At 46.5% G+C, this 25,642-nt stretch overlaps 1 protein-coding gene across 11 annotated transcripts in view; it reads left to right on the forward strand.

Moving 5' to 3' along the window:
- KCNQ2 (potassium voltage-gated channel subfamily Q member 2) overlaps positions 1–25,642 on the forward strand; it is a 78,482-nt gene that overhangs the window by 33,276 nt on the left and 19,564 nt on the right. For 2 of the 11 annotated variants that reach the window (XM_074887903.1, XM_074887898.1), the window contains exons 8-14: positions 491–585; positions 3,861–3,890; positions 8,395–8,463; positions 10,448–10,477; positions 23,452–23,675; positions 24,101–24,209; positions 24,735–24,866. In XM_074887903.1, coding sequence (XP_074744004.1) covers positions 491–585; positions 3,861–3,890; positions 8,395–8,463; positions 10,448–10,477; positions 23,452–23,675; positions 24,101–24,209; positions 24,735–24,866 — 689 coding nt within the window. Of the gene's footprint in view, positions 1–490; positions 586–894; positions 1,276–3,860; positions 3,891–8,394; positions 8,464–10,447; positions 10,478–16,085; positions 16,140–23,451; positions 23,676–24,100; positions 24,210–24,734; positions 24,867–25,642 lie in introns of those variants that run through there. The other 9 variants (XM_074887905.1, XM_074887899.1, XM_074887906.1 and 6 more) reach the window with 7 other exon arrangements.

Genomic DNA, 25,642 nt, shown 5'->3' on the forward strand with positions numbered 1-25,642 from the left:
TAGTAGGCAATCTGGGGAAGAAGAGGAATGAAATCCAGCCCAGCACAGCCAGACAAATGCATTAGGACAGTTTGTTTTCACCAAACTTTTTTTTCCCCCAAAGAGAATATTTATACTGATACAAAGTCACAATTGGGAGCATTTTCTTCACAATGACAGATGTCTGTGCAGAAGGCTGGCCTTGGTATATGTCTTAGAGATTTGAAATTAAGAGTCAGTTTACATTCCCCCGCTCCTCTCTCTCCAAATTTTTTAATTCCCTAATGGGCAACAACACCTGTTTGATACCTGACCTTAACCTGACAGCGAGTGCCTGGTACCCACAGCGTTTTGAGCTGGGCTCACATAGTCGGGATTGGTACCACCCCAAATTTGTCACGTATCAAATCAAGGAAAACAGAGGGAGGACTCAGTGTTGGCTGAGGTTTATAAAACCGAGGGTAGCACTGGCTGTGCCTGGATCCACAGTCCCACTGTGTTTCCTCTGCAGGCGGCTTGGAGATTTTATGCCACCAACCTGTCCCGGACGGACCTGCACTCCACCTGGCAGTACTACGAACGCACCGTCACCGTCCCCATGTACAGGTACCTCCTCCTCCACCTCCCTCTTCCACTGCCTTCCTCGTGATGCCACTGTCTCCATATTTATTTTTGTTATCTGGATATATAGTTTCATTTCTTTATTTACTTTTGTTTAGGTTGAAAAAAGTTGTTTTCCACAGCTCTTAAGGGCTGGTATATGCTTTTTCTTTTGGAGGTTTTTTGCTTTGTTTTTTTTGTGTATTTCTTTTTGACTTGATTTTAATTTCCCTGTTGTGTTTTTTTTTTTTCTTTTTGTGTCTGTGTGTGTACATGCTCTTCTTTTCACCTTTATTTCTCCACATCCGCTGGTAGTTGCATTGTGTTGTGACAGTTGCCGTGCCCAGGTGTGAAGACCTCCCTCTCGAGCTGCCCTGGATTGTAGGTAAACCCTCCTTGTGCCCTTGCTTGGGCTCTCCTTGCTGCTCCAGCTGGTCTCTAATGGTCCCTTTGCCTTTCAGCAAACTTCTGTCCCTCCTTTGACTGGCCCAGCTCTCTCCCCAGGTGCATCCCCAGGTCCCCCTTTCCTTTCATTTTTTTTTTTTTTTCTCTAAGAGGAGAAAAAACAAATCGGGATTCAGTGAGCATTTTCCAATTTCCTGCATTTCATTTATCCATCACGATCTGTTGACATGAGCAGGGAAGGACGGCAGAGCCGTGACAGATGACGCTGATAAAGCACCGCTGTGTTTTAGCAGCATCCATCTGGCTTGCTTCAGGGAGAGAAAACTCATCGTCATACCCAGGCAGCTTTTTCAGCTGAAATGACACAGGTTATAGCAGTGCTGTGGGAATTCACAGCCTCTTGGGATTTGGAGCTTCATGGAGATGAGGACAGAGTCCTCCTGCCATGCCTCGCTGCCCTCCGGGAGGTGGGGAAGCACCACATCCCCCGTGTCACTCTTGGGGTTGGTGGCAGTGAGGAGGAGGCTTCCCCAGAAGCTAAAATGCAAAACATTGCTGTTCATTTTCCACTTCAGGGCCATGAATCCCTCTCTGGCATGTTTTATGGGCTAGCCAGATCTCTCTGGGTTTGTAGAGGAGTTGGACGTGTTCATTAGATATTCCCGTGGCTTCATGGCGTTTTGTTGGGCGTGATGGGGGTCCCTGTGCCCCATCTCCCTGCTCCAGCATCGGGTTGAGCCACTGCGGATGTGAATCCCCTTCTGTTTTCCTGTGTTACTGGTGCCTTTTAGCCCTCAGGCAGACAGTCTGGATATATTTCCTAGGGTAAGCATTAGCCCGTATTTGGAACGCAGCAACCAGCCTGTTAAACCATCTTAAAAACCTGTTGGGAGTCACGTTGTCGTGGGCAGTAAGTTTTCATTGAATCCATTCCCAGTGTGTGTCTGATCGGTTGCTCTTGCCCTAGAGATTTATGAACCGACTTCAAGATTTTGCCTAAAGAAAGAATCAAAACCCAACAACCCAACAAAACAGAACACAACTGTTTTCCAATAGCATTAAACCCACCCATCGAAACTCTCACTCCCAGTATTTGACCTTCTTGCTGTACATTTGCAGCGCTGGCTGAGATCAGCTACTGGAGAGGATGAGGACGGGAGCCTGGTCCAAAGTCTGCTGCAAAATGCAGGAAGCCAGGGGCTGATTTCAGTGGACTTTGCCAGGTTTTACTGCTCTTTGAGAGACTGAACTTACTACGCAGCCAGACATACAGTGACACCCTTTTGCATGAGGATGTACTGGGGTAATTACCTGCTACTTATCTGTATTTCCCATGGAGCTAGTATGCAGGAGGAAAACTAAGCTAAAGAGCTCCAGAAGACACTAAATGAAACTTTGGGGAGGAGAAAGAGCAAAAAATGTAGTTTGGTGAAGAGCCCAGCTATCCTGAATAAAAAGCCAGGACAAAGTTGTAGCAGGGGTGTAGCAGTTTTGCTGGCTGACGCTGCGGGTGCTGCTCCCAACGCCAGCCCCAAGCAGCAGTGTGACCCTGGGCTTCCCTGGGCACAGGTTTCTGCTCTCCCAGCTTCACCCTTGAATCCCAACTCCTGTCTGTGCGCAGGCGAAGTAAACATCACCTGGGAGAGTGAGGCGTGGGTGCACTGATGGATTCAGCTGTTAGTCAAATTGGATTTTCTACCAAGAAAGCAGTGATCCTCTTTTGAATACATTTTGGATGCAGTCAGATAAATTAATTGGGGAAAAAAAAAGAAGCAGGGGGGTAACTGTATGTTCTGGCTGCAGCTTCCATCACTCACACTGTCCATCTATCCTTGTCTACCCACTTCACTAAGCCAGCTGGCGGGTGCTGGCAGCCCTGTGCTGGTGCAGCCTTAGCAGCACGTCAAGCCCAGCGCTGCATTAAGGTTAGGAAGTGGGTTGGAGGAACACAATATCCCTGTCTCCCTCCTGGGTGCCTGGGGGTGATCTGCAGTCACCTCTCCCTTGGCACCCTTTCTGCTCAACATTGGGCTGCTTACTCCTCATAGCAAGAGCTCTGTGACTGGAGCTTACCTGTCCTCCCAAGGCATCGGCAAAAAAACGGCTGCTTGATACGAGAAAATTGTTACACATGCCTTGGAGGAGTTGACGTGTCTCCAGAACATCACTCAAATCACTGCAGTAGAGCTAGTCTCGCTCATTTGGGGAAAATATGGTGGCCTCTGAGAGAATCTCAGATTTTATCTTGAAATTCAACACGTGATAGAACCAAATCTGAGATATGCACAAGGCTCCTGTATGCACAGGTGTGGTTTGGGCTTGTAGTGCACGCATAGCTTGGTGCACCCAGACATTGTAGCCTGTTACGCATCAGCCACTGGATTTGCAAAAAAAAAAATCTGCTCTTTATTGTCCCTCATGAGAACAGGGCCTTGACCTCAACTGCATTCTATATTGGTCTCCACTAAAAAAAACCCCCACCGGCCCATCATGCCCATCAGCAGCACAGCCCCAGGAGGCCCTGGCAGATGGGACCGAGAGCTGTGGGTGTCTCATGAAAGGTCTTTTGGAGGCCCCCGCATTTTCCCCCCTCTGTGGTGCCCATTTGCCTTTGGAGCGAGGTGCCAGCGGCCTGTCCCCGCGGGTGACATGGGCACGCAGAGGTTTCTGAGGTGCCTGCAGCGGAGCGAGCTCAGCCCACGCTCCCCTGCTCACCTGTAAGCCTGGTCACAGCACATCTGCTCCTGGGGATACACTTCGTTCATATGCTAATTTTCTTTATTCTGTTTCTTTTCCCCTTTCCTCCACCCCACCTTTCCCCCCTGTTTTTCTTTCTCTTATCCCTTTGGTTTTCTTTGGTGAAAACACTTGAAAAGCACGCAAACGCAAACGTACGGTGCCTCCAGGTATGAAGTGCATGTGACTCTGAAACTGTGTGTCATGTCACTCCTTGTTCTTCGTTTGGGACTGTAACATGCAAAGCCTTTAATTAAAAAAAAAAAAAAAAAAAAAAAAAAGAAAAAAAAAAGAAACCTCTGAAGATCAGTTTTTTCAAAGGAATGAGTGAAAGCCCAAACCAGACTCCCAGTCCTGCTGCTACAGACTAACTCCATGCACCTCCATGTACATTTTAGCTATTGGTACTCACAAGTGTTGGGAAACTGTCTGCCAGAATGATGATTTGAGGAAGGAGAATGGGAGAGCGCTTGATAAGCTTGCTTTTTTAAGGATGATTTCTTGATGGTCTTACCAACTTCCTCCAATTCATACAATGCTTAACGAGAAAACTTCCCCATTCATACTTGCATTTTCCCTTTGCCATCACTCCTGTGTGTTCCCTTTTCTCCAGCCCTCTTTTCCCATCCTTCATTGTGTCATTTCTCTCACTTCATGCTGTAGGAGCTGTGCCCACCAGGTAACACTAGGTTTGCTGAATTTGCTGGTGTGGTGGCACCGTGGGACACATCAGTGGTAGCACAGAGTGAAATCACAGTAGCAGCTTTTGTGGACAATGTCTGGAGGAGAGAGAGATCTGGAATGCTAAACTGAAATGATCATTGATTTCTTCTAGTAATCCAGTCTGATTTTGGGGAAAATGATGTCCCATCTCAGCAGGACTTTTCCATTGCAGTTTTTTCTTCCAAGACTGACCTAGAGCCAAGCAGTTATTAGCTGTCGTTATTCAATCTGGGACTTAATCTTTTGGGATCAGTCCAAATGCAAAGACCTGTGTATGGCTGTGGAAAATTTATGATAAATAATATTATCTCAGATTCTTCAGAAAAGAGTAGATTTTCAAATCACAGGCATATTTTATGTGAGGTGGGTATCTGAAGGCATAGTCAAGTCAGTATTTTAAGTTGGGGAATAAATGCCTTGCGTTTCAAGACTGGGCCAAGCTCTTTTCTTAGAGCAGTTTAAATCCTCACTAGATGCATTAATGCTGTTAGAGCTGATGTGATTTACTGCTTGATTTCCAAACCTGGTTCCAGTTTTCACAGATGCAAGTTTTACAGCCTTAGTAAATCACACTTAACACTTTGTGTGGTTAATTTACAGCAAATTGCATCAATGAATTGCAAATATAATCTTATGAATGCATTTTCCCATTGTGCTGAACAACAGTCTGTTTTGAGAATCAGACGTTTTTCTGCGGCTGGGAGTGAAATAAGAGTGTGCCACTTCCATCCCATTTTGTATAATAAAATATTTTATGGGTTTCATAAATGTTCTCAGTTATGAAAAATAGCTTAGGCTGGAGACATAAAGTCATGGATAGGGTAAAAATTGGCTCCTCATAGGAACTCCAACACAGCATGGAGACTCATTTAAGTCCCTATCCCATTCCAGCATCCATCTCCTTGTCACCCTCTTCCTAATTATTCATACTGGGGCTGTTCAAAAAAATCATCATTGTCTCTGTGTGTGTGCGTGTCATGGTGTGTGCGTGTTTTCGTCTGTGCTCCCACCCACTGTTGTGTGCTGCTGCCCTCCTCGTGTTGTGGGTTTTTGATGATGTCCTGGCCGGAGGCATGATATCCCTACTGACCCCCGATGCTTGAACGTTATCTGTGCTATCACGAATAGGAAATTTGCCTTCCCTTTGGATGCGGGGAGCCAGCACCCACCGTTAGCGTGGCGTTTGTCTGTGCTGAACTGGGAGGGGTGTTGGGAGCAGCTGTAGGTACCGCTGGGTCCCCTGCAGCAGCCGGTGACTCGGAATTGTTGCTGTGGTGGGTAGCATGAGCTGTGTGTGTCCCCGTGGTGTGCAGATCTTCTCACCTAGCTCCCTTTTAACCAAAACATGCTTCCCTTGCTAACAAGTGACACACGGACCAGGAGGAGAGAGAGAAAATGTGAGACGCCCCAGCTGGAGGGCCTTTCGCCATGTCTCTGGAGGACACAGTGGCACCTGCGTCACCTGTCCCCTGGGCACACACACCAGTGCAGGGTGTCCTCCAACCAGCGTTCTCTAGCAAAGCTCAGTTAAAAGTGCTGTGCGGAGCCCTGCCTTTTCTTTGAGCTGTTGGTGAAATGCAGTAGCTGTTCCCCAAGCTGCTCTTGTCAGGACAGGTTAGGCTGAGCATTCCATTCAGATTGAATCTCCGGTCAAGTACATGGATGAATTTACACCCGTTTTTAATAATTATTGTTTTAGTAAAACATTGGGGTTTTCCACCACGCGTACACCAGGCCCATCACCCTGCCACAGAAACAGTAAACTTCTGTGTTTGCTTGTGTGTCTTTAGCTTTGCATGGAAACATCTGTGGTAGCCCAAGAGATTGCCACCTTCCGCACAGTGTAGACTTTGTGTTATGGGCCAATGCAATCTCCTTTTGGGATCCTGAATCCTTCAATCTAGTGAGCTAATGGGCTTTTCAGCTCTGAGACTTGCATTGGTGGGAGCCCTGGATTTGTGATCCCAGCTGGAGAAAGTGGGGCTGTTGTCCTGTGTTCTGCTGGGTATGGACCTCCCTGAGAAACTATCTCACCAAAGAACAGTTGTGCTGCCTTCGTTAGCTAAGTACACTTTGTGCTTGATTTTATGCACCACCTTCTCCCATCTTGGAACGAATCTGCAAACCCTACAGCGGGTTTGAAGGGAGGTGACAGCTCAGCACTCATGCACTGCTCCACTGCACCAAGGTCAGCTTCTTCCTGACGTCTTGAGTGAAGAGGATCATTAATTCATCAGATCAGGATGTGCTCTTCTCTGGATGGAAGTGAACAGAGCTGGATTGGGAAGCTGAGCCAAAATTTTCAGGCCTATTTTTATTCTTTTCTCCATATTTAGGATTGGAAAATTTTCTGATTGCCTCAGTCTTGTGAACACCAAATCTGCTTTGCTGAACAACTGTGTTTTTGAGGATGAGTTTTGTGCTTGCAGAGGAGAGGCTTTTACAGTTGTTTTTTTTTTCAGTTAGAGGAAAACTGTGAAACTGTTGGTCTCATAATGGCTGAAAAAATGTGGGCATAAATATCTCTGCCTTTATTTTACAGTAAGCAACAGCCCCATTTCTTACACCACCTCAGCTGAGACCAGCCTGTTAGTCTGCAAGCACTTGCACCCCTTTCCTTCCAGTCCGAAGTTGCGGTTTTGGGACAGTTTGAGTAGGTCCTTCTCGCTTTCATTAAAACCTCCATGGTTCATTTTCCAGCAAAGCCATAAGTCTACGCTGCCTTGGGGTTGTGGCCCCAACCGCAGGGACGTGGGCAGCTGCAGGCAGCCTGTGCCCAGCCCTCCAGCACCCCCTTGTCCTCCCCATCATCCCTGCATCGATGCCTCCTCCCACTCACTCGTCACAAGCGGGACTGGAGGTGGCTGCTTCGTACCCTCTGGGCACAGCGATGGCATGTGGGACTTGGGCAGTTTGACAAGGGCATGCTGGTGGCCTAGAAGGGACTTTGCAGCAAGCCATGGGATAAGCCCCGTTGGCCTTGACCCCCAGTGAAGTCCCCAAGTGTGCTCTTAAGTAGATGCTGCTCTTCCCAACTGTGTGCAGATTCTCCATCCTCCCCCCGACACCTTCAGCTGACGTCTCTCTTGGTTGAACACCTGACTGGGAATAACAGCGTGAAATATATCTGAAGTAAGCCCCGGTCTCCCAGGGTCTGAGGGAAGAAGCCAAAAGTGAATGTGGGAGCTAGTTCAGTGGCTTTTAGCACAAAACCAGGATAGGCAACAGGGTGTTTGTTCATTTTTTTTTTTTTTAATTATGAACCAGGATTCCCATTGTCAGGTTCTTTTCCTTCCTGAGAAAGAAGGAAACTCATGGTTCCTAGAAGGCAATGATACATGGTTTTGCCTCATTTTGGGACAAAATTTGACATGGGCAGTAGGGAATTTGTTAAACTTGACCCCAGAGCACATTGCTGTTTCTTCTGGGATGCTCCCAACTGCGGATCCCTGTTTTCTCTGCCCCACAAGCTGCTCCTTCCCATGCCTCCCCCCATTCCCAAGAGCAGCAGGGTTGAGTTTTCCCATTTGCCTCTGAAACTGGAGCTTCTTCACTTAATACACAGCCGAAGCGTTGACCTCCAAACAAAGCAATGCCAACTGCTAAACTACAGGTGGTGAAACAGCTCTCCAGCCAAAACACCACCGCGCTGCTCAGAAACCCTGGCAGCTGCTTGTTTTTTGGAAGGTTCAAAATCCGGTGGTGCAGACAAGTTTCTCTCTCTCTCTTGCTGTCACTCTCTTTCTCTTCCCCCACCGCTCTGCCTTAGGACACTGTTGGAAGTAGCAGCCAAACCCCTCTCCGTCCTTCCCAAGCTGTCCCCCAGTTGCAGTTGGTGGCACAAAGCTGGTTCTAGTTGAAAGGATGGGGCAGCGGGTAAAGTTTCCAAGACAGGAGGCTCTGAAATCAGCTCTGCCTGAAATATTAATGGTCTTTATTTTCTCCCTCTAGACTTATTCCTCCTCTGAACCAGCTGGAGCTCCTGAGGAACCTGAAGAGCAAATCGGGACTGACATTCAGGTTAGCAGCAGAGTTAAGAGAGCTTGGAAAGCACACACTTTGCAACCTTTTTATTTCTTTTTTCTTTTTTTATTTAGTGTTTTTTTCCTTCCTGCCTTTTGCATATGGACAGCCTTGAAGATGTGAGAGGTTTTGGCAGCTGGTCCCCTGTGGGTCGTTCAACGACCTCCTCCCCATCCCTCTCCCATGCTGTACATGAATTTCTTCAGCCTAACTTGGCTCTGGAGTAAAGTTACAGTGCTTGACTGAAAATGCAAAGTTGTATTTTCAAAGGGTCTGATCGAGGTAGTGTTCCCAGTTTTCCTCTGACCTTTCTGCTCTTCACCACCCTCAAGAGGAGACTCAGGCCCACGATGTGTTCATTAACTCCCCATTCCCTCCAGCCTTCCCTCGCCTCCCCTGAGAACAGGCAAGGTTGTAGTGGTGAGAAATTTTGGCTAAATTTGCTGTGGCAAGGTATACATGATTGCCCTACAAAGCCAGGAGTCCTGCAGCTTAAACATGTGCTCAGGACAGATAATTCTTTGGGTTTTTTTAAGCAGGCGAGGTTGCCCTGTTTGGTGAATGGGAAGTGTGCAGATCCCGGGAGGGATGGAGAGATACTGGCCATGCTGGTGGCATCAGGGCCAGCTGGATGGCGTGGGATGGGACCTGCCCTGGCTGGTGTGTCTCTGCAGAGAGTAGAGATCTGTAGACCCATGGGTCAGACCGCAAACTATAATGTGAGTATTTGAGCTAGTGCCTGGGGCTGGACTTCCAAGCTTGTCTGAGCAAGGAGAAGAGACTTTTTTCAGTCTCTGCAGGCTGCTGCCTTCAGCCTAAGGGAGAGGGGTCGGGGTCTGTGCAGATCTCGGGGTCTGTGCAGATTTCAGCGGTCACTGCTGGGTGGAGGCAGGGCCAGGGCTGCTATAGCATCACGTTCAGATGGAACTAAGCTCCTCTCGCCCAGGTCTTCTCACAGTCCAGTCTGTCCCTTAGACTGTCTGTTGTTAGGGGAGGCAGACCTTTATCTGCTGAGAAACACAGTCTGCTCCCTCTCTTGTGGGGCTGCAGGGGCAAGATTGCTTCAGGGCCCTAGATTAAATGCAATTTCCCAGTGTGAAGAAGCTGTGAATCAGAGTAGTTGAAGGCAGAGCAGGTTTTCCTCATTCCTGGAGGGAAATGCCACCAAGATGCCTGGTCAGTGAAGGTGAGATTTTTTTTTCAGTGTGGCCTTAGCTTGCCTTGTGGTGTTATGCCTGCCCTTTGGCAGGTGTTCGGCTCACTTTGTCCTCAATGTCAGTGATTATCAGGGCAATCAAGTGGTTTGGGATCTGGGTAGGAAACTGCATGCAAAAATTGTGGCGTCCCACTCCCTCCGTGTAGCCTTTGCCAACTACTTTGGCAAAGTAGCTGCCAAAGGCTTTGGAGGCAGAAACCCCACCTGGGGTGTCAGGATGTCAGGGCAGGGGTCCATACTGCTTCCCACCAATGTCCCCCTCCCAGCAGCACGTGTTAGCACTGCGACGTGAAGCCACTCATCAAGAGATCTGACAGGAGCTCTGTCCCAGTGGCCAGGAAGGAAAAGCAAATGCACCAGGGTCATGGGAGCCATTCAAATCCTTCCCTGTCTGCAGAAACAACTCAGGGCGGTGCATTTCCAAACGAAGGGGGCCACTCTCTGAGCCCACAGAAGTCCTCCTGTGCTCACACAAATCACACAACCATCAGGTGTCTGAGTCATGCGTAGGCACAAGGATGGGTTGGGATAAACTCTTCAACCCTGTGCGTTGTATGTGTCTTCTCTGAGGTTGTGTGAGTCTCTAGTGATCTTCTGTCCAGGCCAGAAACTCAAGGAATTAAGTGCTCCTTTCCCTTTCTTCTGTCCACAGCTTCCACTTAGTTGTATTGTTTGGTATTGTCCTTTTGTTATGTTTTAACAGTGAAGCAACAACATCTTTTGCCACCTGACACCATGCTAATGTACTATTGCTTCTGTTTAAAGGAAAGAGCAGCAGCCCGAACCATCGCCAAGGTCTGTATCACTGCCAACACGCCATTCCCATGCATTACCTGTAGATTTCTATGTACGTGTGTGCGTGTGTGTACCATGTCGTGGCGCCATCGAGGGAAGCATTCTAGGTATTAACGTGCTTTTTCTGTGCTGTGGCAGTCCAATGTATCTACGTGTATGCTGGACCTTAAATCATCTCTTCCTTCCAGTCTGCCTCGGGCTGTAGCTGCGAGGATAGCGAGGCTGTGGGGGCTAGAGAGAGTGGTGGGCAGCACGGGCAGAGCTGGCAGACACTTATCTGGGGTGACGGCAGGGCTTTGGTTTATGCTGCTTTTTTTTTTTTTTTCCTTTTGTTGCTGGAGTTGTAGCTGAAACAGTATAACGCAGGCTCAGTGAGTGCCGCTGGGTAGGTGATGCTTTGCCTATGTCTCCATCACCCAACGCCACACCACGCGGAGGTGACATGGGAAGATGAAGCCATCACCGTGTCACCGAGTTAGCAACTTCTCCTCAGCTCCTCTCGCTGCAGGGCACTGCACGGGGCTGCGTGGACCTGCTGCTCCGTGGGACACAGGAGGGCTCTCTGACACGGCACGACGTTGCGTGGCAGAGACACCCTTTCTCCACCCCATCCCCTTTGGCCTCACAACCTCTGGATGAAGCACAGTCCCTGCTCCGTCTTCCCTCCACGCCTCGAGTCCACCGCACAGAGCGTGCTCAGCCGGGCGCCCTCTGAGACGTGGCGAGCACCTTCCAAGGCCAGCCATAAACCTCACCTACAGGAGAGCTTTTCTCTGTTCACATGTCCCAGGGAAAGCAACAGGGCTGGTATTTGGGATACTTTCAGGATACTTTTCATCCCCGTAGAAATATTAAATTCTGGGATTTTTTGTCCTATATTTTCCCAGTTCTTTCAAGAAGTAATTCTGGGACTGAATCTCATTTTTTTTTGCTTGGGAGGCGAGGTGCAGAACTGATGATCTGTGGAGATCATCTGCTTGGCTTTCGGATCTTCCATCTCATATCTGAAAACATAGCCTACAGCCTAAATATTGTAAACACTGAATATGTTTTTCACAAGTATAACTAGAGCCTGGCATTTTGCAGAGGTAACTTTCTGCTGTGCCTTTTAGTTTCTAAGAGGCCAGAAACTAATTTTTCCCTGGCATAAAATCCAACCAAAGATATCTGGGTAGGTATGGTGCTGACTAAAGGGAGGAAAATTTCATCATTCCTTCCCTTTTTTTCCTCCACTCTTTTTTCTGTCTTTCATTTGAGCTTTTCTTTGCAAGCAGAACCTCCGTAGCACTCCATCCACTTTCCTGCCGAATAATCCAAATCACCAAGATCATGTTTCAACTATCCAGAATTACTTTTTTTTTCCTACGTGGGGTCTCAGCCTGTGTGGCGAGAACTCCATCCAGCTTTATTAAAGCGGGGAGCATGACGTGGGAAGTGCTCTCTGGGAGCAGACTGAGCTGAAATCTTGGCCACCCACCTGTGGCATCAGGAGGGTCAGCATTTCATCCCAGGGGCCTGGCTGCTCCCCTCCCCTGCCCTGTCTCAGCCAGTGACATACTTTGGATTCATCAAAAGGTAAATCCACGTTTCTCACAGGCACTTGACCATGCAGTGAGATGAAATCTCTCTTCAACCCGATCAGCTCCATAGCCGAAGAAATTTTTAGGACCAACGAGCAGTCTCTCGTAGGGTCACACCAGCCAGCATCCTTGCAATTGCAGGCACTAGTCTTATTTCTCATTTTTTAATCTCAATCCTGTCTGGCAGGGTTCATTTTCACCAGCTAAAACACTCAGATATATTTCTTCGTATAGGTTGCAGGTGTTACCCTGTTCATTTTCTACATCTTAATCTCATGTCACAGAAAGAAGTAAAAATAGCCTTTCACTACCCTTTTTCAGAGTATTTTTTACTATATATAGCTCCTTCATCAGGGTCATTTCCACATGCTGTTTTCCTGCTCCTGTAGAGTATCTGTCTCCTGTGACACTGAGGGTTTTGTTGCCCTCCACTGTAAGATGCTAAACCGGACCCTTAAGCTGAGGGTCTGCAGCTGTCATGTACATGGCATTAGAGTCCTTTCCCTGCTGTTCAGTTCAGCTGCCAGAGCAGAACCAAAGCTCTTTCCTTCTGTGTTTTGTTAGGGCAATATCAATTCTACCTGCTCCTGCTGCCCTTTTCCATCTGATAATGTCTCAGACCTCAGGAAGGAAATTTCCACAGTAGTCCCTATATTCAGGGGGCCCCAAATCAGTTGTTTTACCAAATAAAAGCGTCTGGATCTTCTACATTCACATCCCAAATCTCCCACCCACTTTGATTTCTAACAGCCTCACGATGATGCTCAGTGTGTCATCCTGCCCTTAGAAGAGAAAACTTGTCCCGTTTCTCAGCCCACCCATCAGTTAATCATCCAGCCCTAGTCTGTCGCTGATGGAAAGGAGTTTCACTTAGGAAACTTCTCGGAATGAATCTTCTCTCATAACAGACCCCAGCATCACACTTTTATTGCTTCAGTTGGCAAAGAATTTACCACTTTCCATTTCCATCGATGTAAGGAAACATACGGTCTCTCATCTGGAGATAGCTGCATCTTCCTCCCGTAGTAGTTACCTGTAGGGAGTGGCTGATTTCCTATATCTCTCTTTCCATAACTGATACACCACAAAGTCCTTACAGCGGGCAGTACAGAAGCGGCTTTTTCACTATTTTTCATCCTATTATATTTTAAGTTAGCGAAGGGGTGCTGGCACGGCTCGTGGGAGCGTGCTGTGCAAGACAAGCATTGCCTTGCAAGGTCAGGGAGCGTCCCAAATGCCCCGCCAGTGCATGGGGCCGCTGTCAGGGTCTTGCCCTTGCGCCAGCGTTGGTGCTGCCCTCTGACTCCGGTGCTGCTGTAGCCGTGCTGATTTCTTCCCCGACAGCACCCAGAGAGCTGCTGCCCGGGATGGGAGGCCGTGGGGAGGCGATGGGGTTAGCATGGCAGAGGCTCGGGGTCACCTGGAATGGTGGTGACTTTTGATTTGGTCTTGGTGTAAAATGAGGCAGCCGATCTGAGAGACAGATTACGTCCTTTCTCTATTGTTTCTGTTTTTGTTTTCCACCACGAGCTTGTCTGCATCCATCTGTGACCAAGTGCCGGGAAGCTGTGTGCTGACCCGCTCGGGGGGACAGGAGCTCACCTCCCAGTGACGTGGAGCCCAGGCTGTGATGAGCAGAAAAGATGCTGGCCTTTTTCTACACGCTGCATACCTCTTCCCCCTTTTTATTTTCCTCCCTTTTTAAAAAAACTGCTTACAGAGCTTACTCTGTGTCCACCCTCCCATCTGCCTTGGCCGGGGGAAGTGGCCCCTGCCCCTCCCTGGGCTGGCTGCTGCTGAAGGAGCAGCTAACACCGATCACGCCTCCGAGACCACGCTGCTCTTGTGCTGGGTCCAAATATGAGTCCTTTCTGCCTCATAACCCTGGGGAAAGGAGAGCTGCTCTCTGCTGGGGCTTTTCTCACCCATCCTGCTGCAGAAAGCCAGCAAATCCATGGTAATGGGGTTTGATTACTCCTATGTTAATCAGGCTGGAAATTCGCTGTGGCATCTTGTCTCTGTTTATTTTGTCTTCTGATTGTAATGTCAAAAAGACAAGCATACGGTTAGCCAGGACTACGGAGGCTCCGATGTGAAATGTGGGCTTCAGATGCTCTTTCACAGATGGTTTGATAAACATCTGAAGGCGTCCCTGACCACATTTCTTCCTCTTGTGTTTTCCAAAGTATGATTGGGTGAAAAGCTAAAAATTAATGAACCAAACGATCATAATAATACATTAATATCAGAGAAAAAGAAACAGAAGGATTCCAGGGAACTGGGAAGCTAAAACTCAGATTACTTTGTCCAGCATGAGTTCGGTCCTGTAGGTAATGCGAGGAACCTCTTTGGAAGGGTGTCCTCAGCTGTGGTTTGTCCTTGACCCTAATGAACTCAGCAAGACCTTGGTCATCACGTTGAGTGAATGCTGGACTGGGCCACCTTGTAATGTGTATGTATATCTGTGCGTGTATCTATCTATATATCAATGTATGTATATGTCTGTCTGAGATACACACAACAAGAATATCTCTGTTCAGGGGTGTGATTAAGGCTTTTGTACGCACTGGAGGATGCCTTTGGTTGACTCAGTGGGCCCCTGCTCATCCAGTCTAGGGTGTCCGAGGTGTCACTAACCGCTACTGCCCGTGGAAACTGGTGTCAATCACAGGAGCCCGATGGGCCGTGTTAGCCTGGGTTGGCGTTTGACCTTCTAACCACTTAATCTGGTGTCAGAGACTCATGCTGGGACTGACAGTAATCTGGAAATAATCAGTTGCCTTTAGGGGAGCAGATTATTTGCACAGAAGGGACTGCATCTTTCCGTAGGGACTGCAGAGGAGACTAAAAGAGGAGAGTAACCCAGGTGTCTCCTTGAGGCTCTGCATGCTGAATATCCCCCTCCTACACCGCAATGCTCAGACCCCAGCTCCAGAACAGCCCCGGTAGCACCACCGGTCCCCGGGACTACCTGGGGATGTGGGGTAGGTTCTGTTGTGGGCACCTGAGGAGTCCCCAGGATGCAGAGGGTGCTGTCGGCTGAGCTTGCACAGGATGCCACGAAGCAGAAGGAATTCCTGCAAATTCCTTCTGTGTGTGCCCGCGAGCTCCTCCGATTGCCGAGTTCAAGTGTAAAATGAGATTGGGGGTTTTATGCCCTTCAGCCTTTTCAGTCTGTCCATGAACTCAGCAAGTGATGCCCGCTGGTGGCTGGTGGCCAGGTGGGGTGATGGGGGCCACGTCATTACCCTTCCACAGGTAGAGGGCTGCTCCATGGCGTGGAGAACCCTGGTCGTGGTGGCGATCTGCTGGCAGGGCAGTGCCTGAGCAGCCTTTTGGGATTTGGGAGCTGTGGTGGTGCCTCAGCAAAGCCAGGAACCCCCCAGAAGTGGTAGGGCCCCTCTAAAAAGTGTTACAGAAAACAGATGCCTGAACACAGATGTTCCAATCCCTTCCCATAAGGGACTGCACCACACCCCCTTTTTATCTATTTTTATTTTTTTAAATGCCAGGCTTAACATAATGCTATTTCCTGTATGAGAAGTGCAAATAATTGACAGATTAACTGGCTCTCTTTGTGAGGGTTTTTTTGGATTAAAAAAAAGAAGAAATTTGAACCTTTTGGATGTTGTTAGACAAAACAAATTAAAGTTTTGGATCTCTATGGCTTAGACAATTAAAAAAATTGTCTTTTTTATCTGTTTAGAGGAATAAGATAGTACTTTGGGTTTCCAACGCAGATGAAAAAAATCTTCCTGCAGGACACAGTCACCTGTAGATGAACTGATGCCACCAATTCAATGCAGAATGCGTCATTTCTAATAATGACATTTATTAACCACAGTGAGACAAATTTCAGAAACCCTCTTGATTTTTTAATTTTTTTTTCACTTAACGCTCAAACAGAAAAATCCTGTCATGAACCCGGCCCTCAAAACACCTGTCTTTTAAACCTAGAGTCAGTAATCAAAAGTTTCCTGTCTGGCATTTGCTTCCAGGTCTAATTTTTACTCTCCCCTCATTTCCAGTAAAAGCAAACCGTGCAGAGAGTCACTATGCGGATGCTGCTCAGGAAACTCTAGGTACCACGGGAAATGCGTCGCACGAAACTAATCAAAAGCTGCACGGCTCATTCTCCCTCTACCCTGCTACCACCCGTTCTGATCACTTCTCTGCTTAATAGAGGTACTAGATGAGTAAAAAAAAACGTGAAAGAGCCTCCCCATTGCCCGCTCAGAAATTAGAGGCTTCCTTGTCTGCTAATCATGCAGAACACGTGAAACAAAGAGACGAGGATGGGGAATTTGGTCTGGGCTAGCAAGCCAGTGTCTGCTCAGCAAGGAAGGAGGCCAGGAACTGAAGTTTAACAAATGATGGAAAATTTTTAAAAAATTAAAAATTTAAATTTTTTTTTTTTTTTTTTAAAAAGACCCCTTCCTCCCTATCGCTCCATCTCTCCTCAAGGTCCAGGGAATCCTTGCAAATTGAATTGCACTGTACAGCATTGTCAAGTTAGTAGCATGAGAAATACCAGCTTCCTACCTCTGCTTTGTCACCGTTCCTTTGGCTCTCTGAACACTGCAAATTGACCTTTCCTAGTCTTGTGGCCTTTGGAAGCCACGGCTTGCCTATCTAGCACCTCTACTACGCAGCTAGAGAAGGACTAATCTCAGCCTGTCCCACCAGACGTAGGGGATACGGGTTCCCCTTAGCGTTGACATTGGCATTGTGAATGGTTCTGTTTCTAGATCCCGTGGGGAACAGATAGCTAGAGCAGAGGGTTTCGTACGAGCAGTGTTTTCATCTTTTTCATCAAGCTGACGATTGTTAGGCGGCGTCAGAGAATTCCCAGTGAGCATTCCTCAGTGCACCCATCTGATGGCCATAAGGGTACACAGATACATGTATCTTATTTGACTTACGCATAAATATGTCTCCTGCCACGCCTGCACTGGAAGAGTCTCTTCCCCCGCCCCGGACACTGCTTCTCAGCAGCAAACATGCACCTTCTTGACGTAGCAATGCCCGGAGTTTGCATGCTGTGAATGCTGGCAGGTGAACCCCATCAGCTCTTCCCCCCGCAGCCAGGCAGGTGGAAAGCCCAGGAGTGGCAGGGCACTGAGTGATGCCGCATGTTTGTGAAATCGGATTTTTGCATGCTCTTTTTTGGAGTCCGTTTTAATTCTCAAAATCACCAGTCTCTGTCTCCCTCAGAAAGCCAACAAACTACAGTTTTAAAAGTATAAAACTACAGTTTTAAAAGTACATGTATCTCTGATTTTCTCCATTAATTGTTCCAACTTGTATCTTTTCTTTTCTTGCTATTTTTTTCCCCGCTGGCTATTTTTATTATCTGTTAGTCTAGAGGCTGGGAATCATGCCTGAGGCTTGCGTGTACCAGAAGCTCAGAGGTAGTGTGGTAAATCCCATCTCCGAATGGGTAACAAAGAGGAAGGGGGCATGATCTAGGTTTCATAATGAGCAGTTCTCTATGGTAGGAGATTCCCTGTGCCTGGATAAATAGCCTGAATCTTTGAGTTAGCCTCCTGCTATGTGTTTTGACGGTGCTGTGGCCTTCCTTGAAGTTTATCCTTGAAAGGACTGGTTTAAGTATTAGTTGATCATCAGTTGCACAGACAGCATTTCAATACATTTCCAAAAGGCAAAGATTTGGTCAATAGTCTAGCTGAAAAAAATTATCATGACTTCTGCAGTGTTTCCGTTTGCCAGGTGAAGTTGTTTTATCCTTGGAGACGGAGGCGTAGTGCAAGCAGGGACTCCTCCCCAGAGAAAGGCTCCCTTCAGTTGCTTAATGTTGAGGTTGGTTTGGGCAGAGATTAAAGCAAGCAGTGATATTTGTAGTGCTGTCCTCTCACCTGTCCATGTCCAGTTCTGTTTTCTGGAAAATCAGCCACTCTGATCTTAGTGTCTTCCTTGCATGTCTTCCTAGGCATGAATTTTTAATTGGTAAAGCCAGTGTAATTTTTTCTATTTTCACCTGAATTCCTTCCCATGGTGGTCCTCATTTCATCTCCCCCATCTTGAGTTCTGCAAGGGAAAGGGAGGATGAACCAAATTATTATCTCAAGATCTTCTTAATCCATTGGAGACCCTGAGAAGGAGGATTACAGACTGGTTCTTCCAGTCAAAAAGGAGTCTTGAACTTTGGAGTAGCTACAAGGGCATCTTTGTTACCTGCATCCATCCTCAATGTAGTGTTATACACACTGTGCTTTAGTAAAACTATAGGTTAACTGTGAAGGGACATAAAAATAATTCAGCTGTCTTGTTTTCCTGGACCCTTGGGCTGCCTGCCTGCAGTCCCCCACTGCACAAACTCTTAGGGGCAGATGCCAGCACTTTGATGCATCTAAGGCTGAGTGCTAAAAGCCTTCATTTAAGATGCATATAACAAAATACCAGAAAACGATGAGGCAATCATGGAAAACTCAATGTAGGTAAATTAATAGAAAACTCCTTAGAAGCCGTGGTTTCTTAATGTACTAAACCAATGATCTCTAGTCAATAAATGCAATAATGCATGCATTTTTAGACAGTAATGTAACTATACCAAGCCAGATTATCAGCTCTATCATATTCTGCTTTGTAAGAGACTTCCCTGGCATCTACTCAGAGAGATGAAGGCACCACAGAGACCTGACAGTGGGAAGAAATACCACACAGACCAGTGAAGGAAAGGTGTTTGCAGAGCCCTTGACTGGCCTGCGCGTCTGGGTGTAGAACATTTCTTAAAGTCTTGTTTAGGAATAATGAGCCAGCTTGAAGATGCATTCTAGCTGTTTTGCTTTGCTCCTGAAACGCAGAACAGTTGAGCTGGCAAATATCAAAATGTTGCTAGAAGATGCAGGATATGTGTGATGTAGTGTTTGACAGTGCTCAACATCCGTTTGGGGAAAAAAGGCTGTGTGTTAGGAAGAGAGGGGTGACGGTATCACTGCAAAATACCAAAGGCCAAGGTTAAAGACGTGTCTGGCTCCAGTGTCCCTCCACTCACCCAAGGCCCCATGCTTGGCCAGGCTTAAGTGGTGGCTGCGGGGATGATGCAACTCTGGTCTTTACAGTTATGATTTCACTGAATCCCTTCAACCCAAGTCTAACACCGTGGTTGTGGGCAAGGAACAGAACAATTAGTCACCATGACATAAATCATTGGTTGACCTTTTGTTTTCATAATGCCCAGGTTGCTCCACTTCTAGAAACTCCATTCTCTGGGCTGAATTCACCTTTGCAATGGCTTTTCTGAAATCAGTGGAGGCAAACCAGGCTTGAGCCTAGTCCTCTCTTGATTTCAGCTGTAGTCATGGCAAATTTTGCGCACACAGATGTATTTTCCTTTCCTTCATGTCTCCAGTAATTGCTTCTGCACCTGGTCACACCTGTGACCAGACTGGAGCCCAGTGATAGCCACAAAGGCTGTCATTCACTCCTAGCACTGCTGCCTGGTTTTAACAAGTTGTTCTCATATGCCATGAGCTCAGCACAAACTCTGGATTAAAAAACAGCCTCATTTCCCAGCAGGAGATAACCTCGTTCTCCTGGCCGTAGCTTCTCAGAAGAATGAACACTGTTACTGGTTGAGTTCATACGCAGAGATGGATCTGAGTCCATGCTAGTCCAACTCAGAGTGGCTAACATTTGCTGCCTACAAAATGAAAGGAGAAAATGAAACAATGGCTCAAGCGTAGTGTAAAATCAGTGCAAGACGTTACAAGTGATACTTTCTGTGGTACCAAAATTAGCGCTAACGTAATGAGTCCATGATTTTTAAAAGTGCTGATTTAATGCTATAGAATTCTGTGGAATAAACCCCAAACCAGAGGGTTTCAAGCAGGAGCTCAAACCCTCAGCGTCCTAAGGAGGCTGATGGCAGCTCATTTGAAGGTTAGTTCTCATGCGTTTTGCTTCTGAGTGCTGGGCTGTTGGACCTAAAGGAACCTAAATGCAAAGCCCACTAAAGCAGTGAGCATCCTTCTGTCAGCTGTGGGACTATGCATTGATCCTCACGTCCAGCATGGGCTCTCATTTCCTGACTGGCAGCAGAGAAGAATCAACTCAGTTTCTATCCTTTGTTAAATTCAAGTCAAAAGCTGAAACTTTTGTAAACCTTCCCCGAAGTCAGCCTGGAAACATAATTTTTTTGTTATCAAATATGTTTTTAATAGATACCAACTGAAAGTGGTTGTGAAGACCTGGGAACTAAAGCACGCTCTGTTACGCTGTTACAGCTTCCCATAATCTTTGTGTCGGGTTGCCAAGCCACAGTTTTCTTTCCCTTCCCTTCCCCCTGGCACGAGCAGGGTGCCTGCCCCGTGCTCGCGCCGCTCTTGGCCATCACGATTGCAAGCTTCAGTTCATGTTGTCGTGTGTGGCTGGATTCCTGCTTCCCTCATCTTCATGTCACCGACACATACACTTGCCACTGAACTGAGGCTCATTTATCATCCACTTGACTGACATCTAAATGCCACTTCTCCGAGACACCCTGCGTCATTCTGCATGACTTTCTGGTTGAATGAGAACATGATCTTGGATTAGCTGATAACATATATCTCTATATATGTCTGTATTTCTTTTGGACTCTTTCCTACCAGCTCCTGCAGACCCCAACAGCATTCTCCTCTGCAGGGATTGTACTTGCATGTGATTCCAGGTGTCATTTCCAATGAGAGAATTGCATGGCAGAAGGAAAAAATCAATTAATTGTTCATGTTGTCTCATGTCGCCTATGTTAAAACGAAGAAGTTACATCAGGTGTTGGCTTTTTTTCTGAGTAGGGAGTACTCAGGAACAAAACCTACCCAGATTGTAATTGTTCATCAAATTTCTATGAGATTTTTTTAATGTGTAAAAGTGTTGCACCTCATGCTATCAAGCTTGAAACTCTTCGCTCATATTCCTCACTGAGTTCAACGCTTTCTTTTTTGCCTTTTGTGATTCTGGCAACCATTTGCAGCGCATTTATTGTGGCAATAGAAGAGGGGCCTCGAATAGAAGGCCCTGCTTTACTTGGTGGTAGGCAACTGGTTATACGCTGAGATTGGTGATGGGAGCAACTCAGCAGAGGATGAGGCACAAAGAGATTGCTTTGAATTCTGTATATTGGTGTGTTGCTGATTCGTTTTTATAAAACTTATTTTTAAAAAAGGCTAGGTAGTTTAAAGTATAAGTACTGCTGACATGCAGTATTTTCCAGAATATTCTTCTGTAAAATCAACTAAAATAAAGAGAAAAAAGATCCAGTTGGCCTATTTAGGATCAAATGACAAAATTTCAATCTGTTTTTTAATTCAAGAAGCACAGAATGAGAATTGCTTTTAAACATTTGGCTCATTATGTATGATGATTTTGGTAGCGTTAGTGACTAAAGCTTACATCCAGAAAGGTATTTAGGCACGTGCTTGTTCCTAGATTCCTGGATTTGTACCTCTGATCTGATTTTCAGCTCTGCTGAACATCTGTTAGTCCCGTGGCTTTCGGACAGACCCTGCAGGGGGGCAGCACACTGGAAATGAAATCTTCAGTGTTTATCTGAATGAAAAATGCTTCGTGAATTGCAATAATTCTGCCTTTTCTGACTTGGTCATCACCAAATTTTATTTTGTCTCAAATATATCTTTCAAAATGAAATTGTTGCCCAGCCAATGGCCACAGATGACCCTGCCCTGCAGCCCAGGAGATGCTCTCCCTGTTGCATCAGGGCAGCAGTGCCTCCCTGGGATCATGCTCTGCAACTCTGGAAAATGCTGCCTAAGCACCTTTCTTTCCCTGTAGATGTTTGACATCTCACAGTGTAAAGTGACTTTGTAAAAATAGCACCTTCTTACTCAACAAATCTGCTCCCTGTGTGTCTTCGAGTCACGTCTTCTTCCTTTACTGACAAAAACGAATGTCTGTTCCCGTCGCACAGTACAGCTGATACGGCTGGGGAAAAGGGAGCTGCATTTTGCTTTGCTTCAAATATCAGCAGCTAAGTTCTGATTGAAGAACCTCCTGCCAGTTTTGAAGGCAAAGGAGGACTGTTTGGCTCTGAGTTTTAAGGTGGCATTGCTGAGAGACAGAAAAAAACCTGGTCTTTGGTTGGTGACCTGGAAATCTGGTGAGGAAATCAAAATTCCTGCAATGTTCTTCCCAAAAATTGAGTCAGAGCATTTGCAGCAAAACGATAAGTGGCTACTGCAATGGTACAGAGTATTGGGAATTAAATCCATGGTTTTACTCAGTTTTGATTTACCTATATATAAAATATTGGCTATACATGCAAGTGCCTTGCACTGGTTGTATAACCTCTGTTAGTGTATTTTAATAATCAATTGCTATTCAGAATATATCAAATTATCCCAAACTATTTGCAGTTTGGTTTCCCCAATGCTATCTCTATAAAGTTTGCCCTTTCATAAAGATTCACAAAATCTTTTTGTTTTGCAATTTTCATGTGAAAATTCATCATCTTCATTTGGGTGAAAGGTTTTAATTACGAATTTCAGAATTTGGAAAATGATTAGAGCTGGGTGGTCAGCAGACTATTTCTCAGTGAGATCGTCTCTGTTTCTGGAGAGCTCTTCTTTTCAAACCATAATTACAAGGTTTTAAAGCAATGGGATTGTAATAGAAAAACAGCAATAAAATGCCATATTCCGAAGTTGTAAAATTTTCTTTGCATGTTTCTGACACCTGTAGCAGACCTGCAGATAGATGTTAGCTAGCTTTTAGATTGGCTCTTTATAGGATACAAAGGAGTTGCACATTTAAGTGTTCATATTTAAGTATTTAAATATATGACTGGAAAAAGAGGAACTCTTCAGAATATATAAAAGGGGCAGATGGTGTTTTAAAAGGGAGGAAATAAAGGAGCTGAAGAAAGGGAAAGGACAGGTCTGAGCACCAGGAGTGAAGTGTTTCCAAGAAAGTTAAAAGTTTAAGATAAAGGGGTTTTTTATTGGTATTTTCTCATTAGATATAGGATTTTGGAAGGCAGTTGTGAAAGAAAAGCTTCCTTGCTCGTGATCGGAGCCGATCAGTGATTTAAGGAATCATAACCTCATTGTTTAATGTCATTCTGTCCCGCCAGCCCTGGCATCCCACGAGGGGCTTCTGTTTTAAGTCCTCATTATTTTCTCTCTCTTAATAATCATTCCCATTTCACTCATTATGATGGAAACATTTCTACAATGCTTTCTTTTTTTAAAAAAAAACAAACAAAAAAAGAAATATATATATTAAAAAAAAAAAAAGCCAACAGCAAAACTACATCTCACTGCTGCTTGGAAGTGCTCTTGGTTTCTAATGGCTGGTGGGGAAGGACTGCGTGGTTTCCAGAATGACTCCTCCTGCTGTCTCCTTTTTGTCTTTGTTTCAACGTGTTTCTCTGAACAGTCAGAAGGTCAGTTTGAAAGATCGTGTCTTCTCCAGTCCCCGCGGTGCTGGCACCAAAGGGAAAGGCTCTCCACAGGCTCAGGGCATCAGGAGGTCCCCCAGCGCTGACCAGAGCATTGAGGACAGCCCAAGCAAAGTGCCCAAGAGCTGGAGCTTTGGAGACCGCAGCCGAGCCCGGCAAGCTTTTCGCATCAAGGGCGCGGCGTCACGGCAGAACTCGGAAGGTGAGGGCTTGGGGTGCTGTGCCAGAGCCCAAATCCCTGGCTGGCCCCGACATCCTCTCCCTCCCCGCCTAAGAAGGGCAGAGCTGCCAGCCAGAGTGCTTACATAGGTCTCCTTCCCCTTCCAGTCCTTTAGAATAATAAGAGATAAGAAAACCCCTGCTGACACCCACAATAATGGATGTATTTATGTATATTGGGATGGGGAAAGGAGGAAGAGTCTGGCATCCAGAGATGGATGAGAGCTGCAGCTGGCATTGCTGGATGTCACCACATCTTGGGAAATGCTCTCATTTGGATGCTCAGCAAAGATATCTCTGGTGCTTGCCCTGGGGTTGCTGTTTGAGATCTGACTCGTCTTTCCTTGCACGGCACCAGCACGGGAAATAGTAACGTGTTGTCTTTATTCCCCCCTCTCCCAAACCCAGAAGCGAGCCTCCCTGGAGAAGACATTCCTGATGAGAATAAAAGCTGCAACTGCGAGTTTGTGACGGAAGATTTGACACCAGGACTGAAAGTCAGCATCAGGGCAGTGTGGTAAGAGAGGGAGAGGAGGGAAGTGGTCCGGAAAAATAAATAATAGGGAAAAAAAAGAAATTTAAAGTCCAAACAGAGGTGGTAAATGCTGAAATGTCTGTGCTGCAGGCTGTTTTTCCCTTGGGTGGTTTGCTGTCCTTTACAGAAAATTCTGCCAGAAAGGTCAGTTTTTGCTGAGGGAAGGTATAAATGGAGAAACAGGAAAATCCCCTGCAGGGATGCGGCCAAATGATCGTTCTCACCAGCTTGTTGACATTTATAAAAGCTGTGCAGAGAGGACACTCACACAACTGATAAGTGTCCAAGAGGCATCGGGGACCCCCCATTGCAGACGGGGCTTCAGCCACGAGCCCCCGCAATCCCCTTCCCCTCTCCTATTGCCGCATCCTCTCCAAAACCCACAGGGTTGGGATTTATTCCATTTTCCTTCCAAAACAGCTCCCTGCAGTGTTTTTTATCTGCCACTAAGCAGGTCAGGCTGCAGCCCAGGGACTATATTTTGCCTTTCCTCTCCATCTCCTGCAGCATTATGAGATTTCTCGTCTCCAAGCGCAAGTTTAAGGAGAGCCTTCGGCCCTACGACGTGATGGACGTCATCGAGCAGTATTCAGCCGGTCACCTGGACATGCTCTCCCGGATTAAAAACCTTCAGGCCAGGCAAGAGACCTCTCTCTTTGCTTCATTTTTTCACTGTTTCTTGTTCATTGTGGAGGTATTGCCAGGAGAGAGACACTTTCCTTTGCAGCTACAACTTAATCTTTTTCTTCCTAAGAGAAAGCCACAAGGAAAACATCAATGCTTGTGTCTGGAACCCACAGGGATGAGCAGGACAGGGACTGCAAACGGTGTTACGCCACTGAAACCACCTTAGTGCCCACCCCAGGACAGACACACAAAAATCACAGCTCATCCTCCTACTTTACTTGGGAAGTTTCTGTCTTTATAGTATATCCCATGAGTAAGGCAGGTGCGTGTCTCCATGGTCCTGGCAGGATAGCAAAGGTTTGGTGCCCCAGTCTTAAGGCTGATGTGGCTAATTTGGCACCTTTCTGGCAGTGATACAAAATAAAATCTGATGTGCTGGTTGTGACCCTGCTGCTACAGGCTTCCTCCCACCATTAGGATGCTGAGCTGTTTTAGGAGGAATCCCTCTTCAGATGGCAGAGTCTGCTGAAAATACCTGCAGATGGGGAATTCTCATCCAAGCCCACCAACGTAGGTGTGGTTTAGCTGAGCTGCATTTCAGCTTCTGTGCTCTAATTTTAGGGGAAGACGAGTTAGTTTTAATAGGGGAAGAAATGTGAAAAAGGGACAAATGGAACCAAGAAGGGCATTTAAAATTTAATTTTCTCCTGAAAAAAATTTGGTCCCCTGAACAGATGATGTGAGCGAAACCTTCTTGTCTGACCACTCCTGCCTCAGCCCTGATGTCC

The sequence above is a fragment of the Strix uralensis genome, chromosome 18 (assembly GCF_047716275.1).
Source record: "Strix uralensis isolate ZFMK-TIS-50842 chromosome 18, bStrUra1, whole genome shotgun sequence".
NCBI classification, from domain to species: domain Eukaryota; kingdom Metazoa; phylum Chordata; class Aves; order Strigiformes; family Strigidae; genus Strix; species Strix uralensis.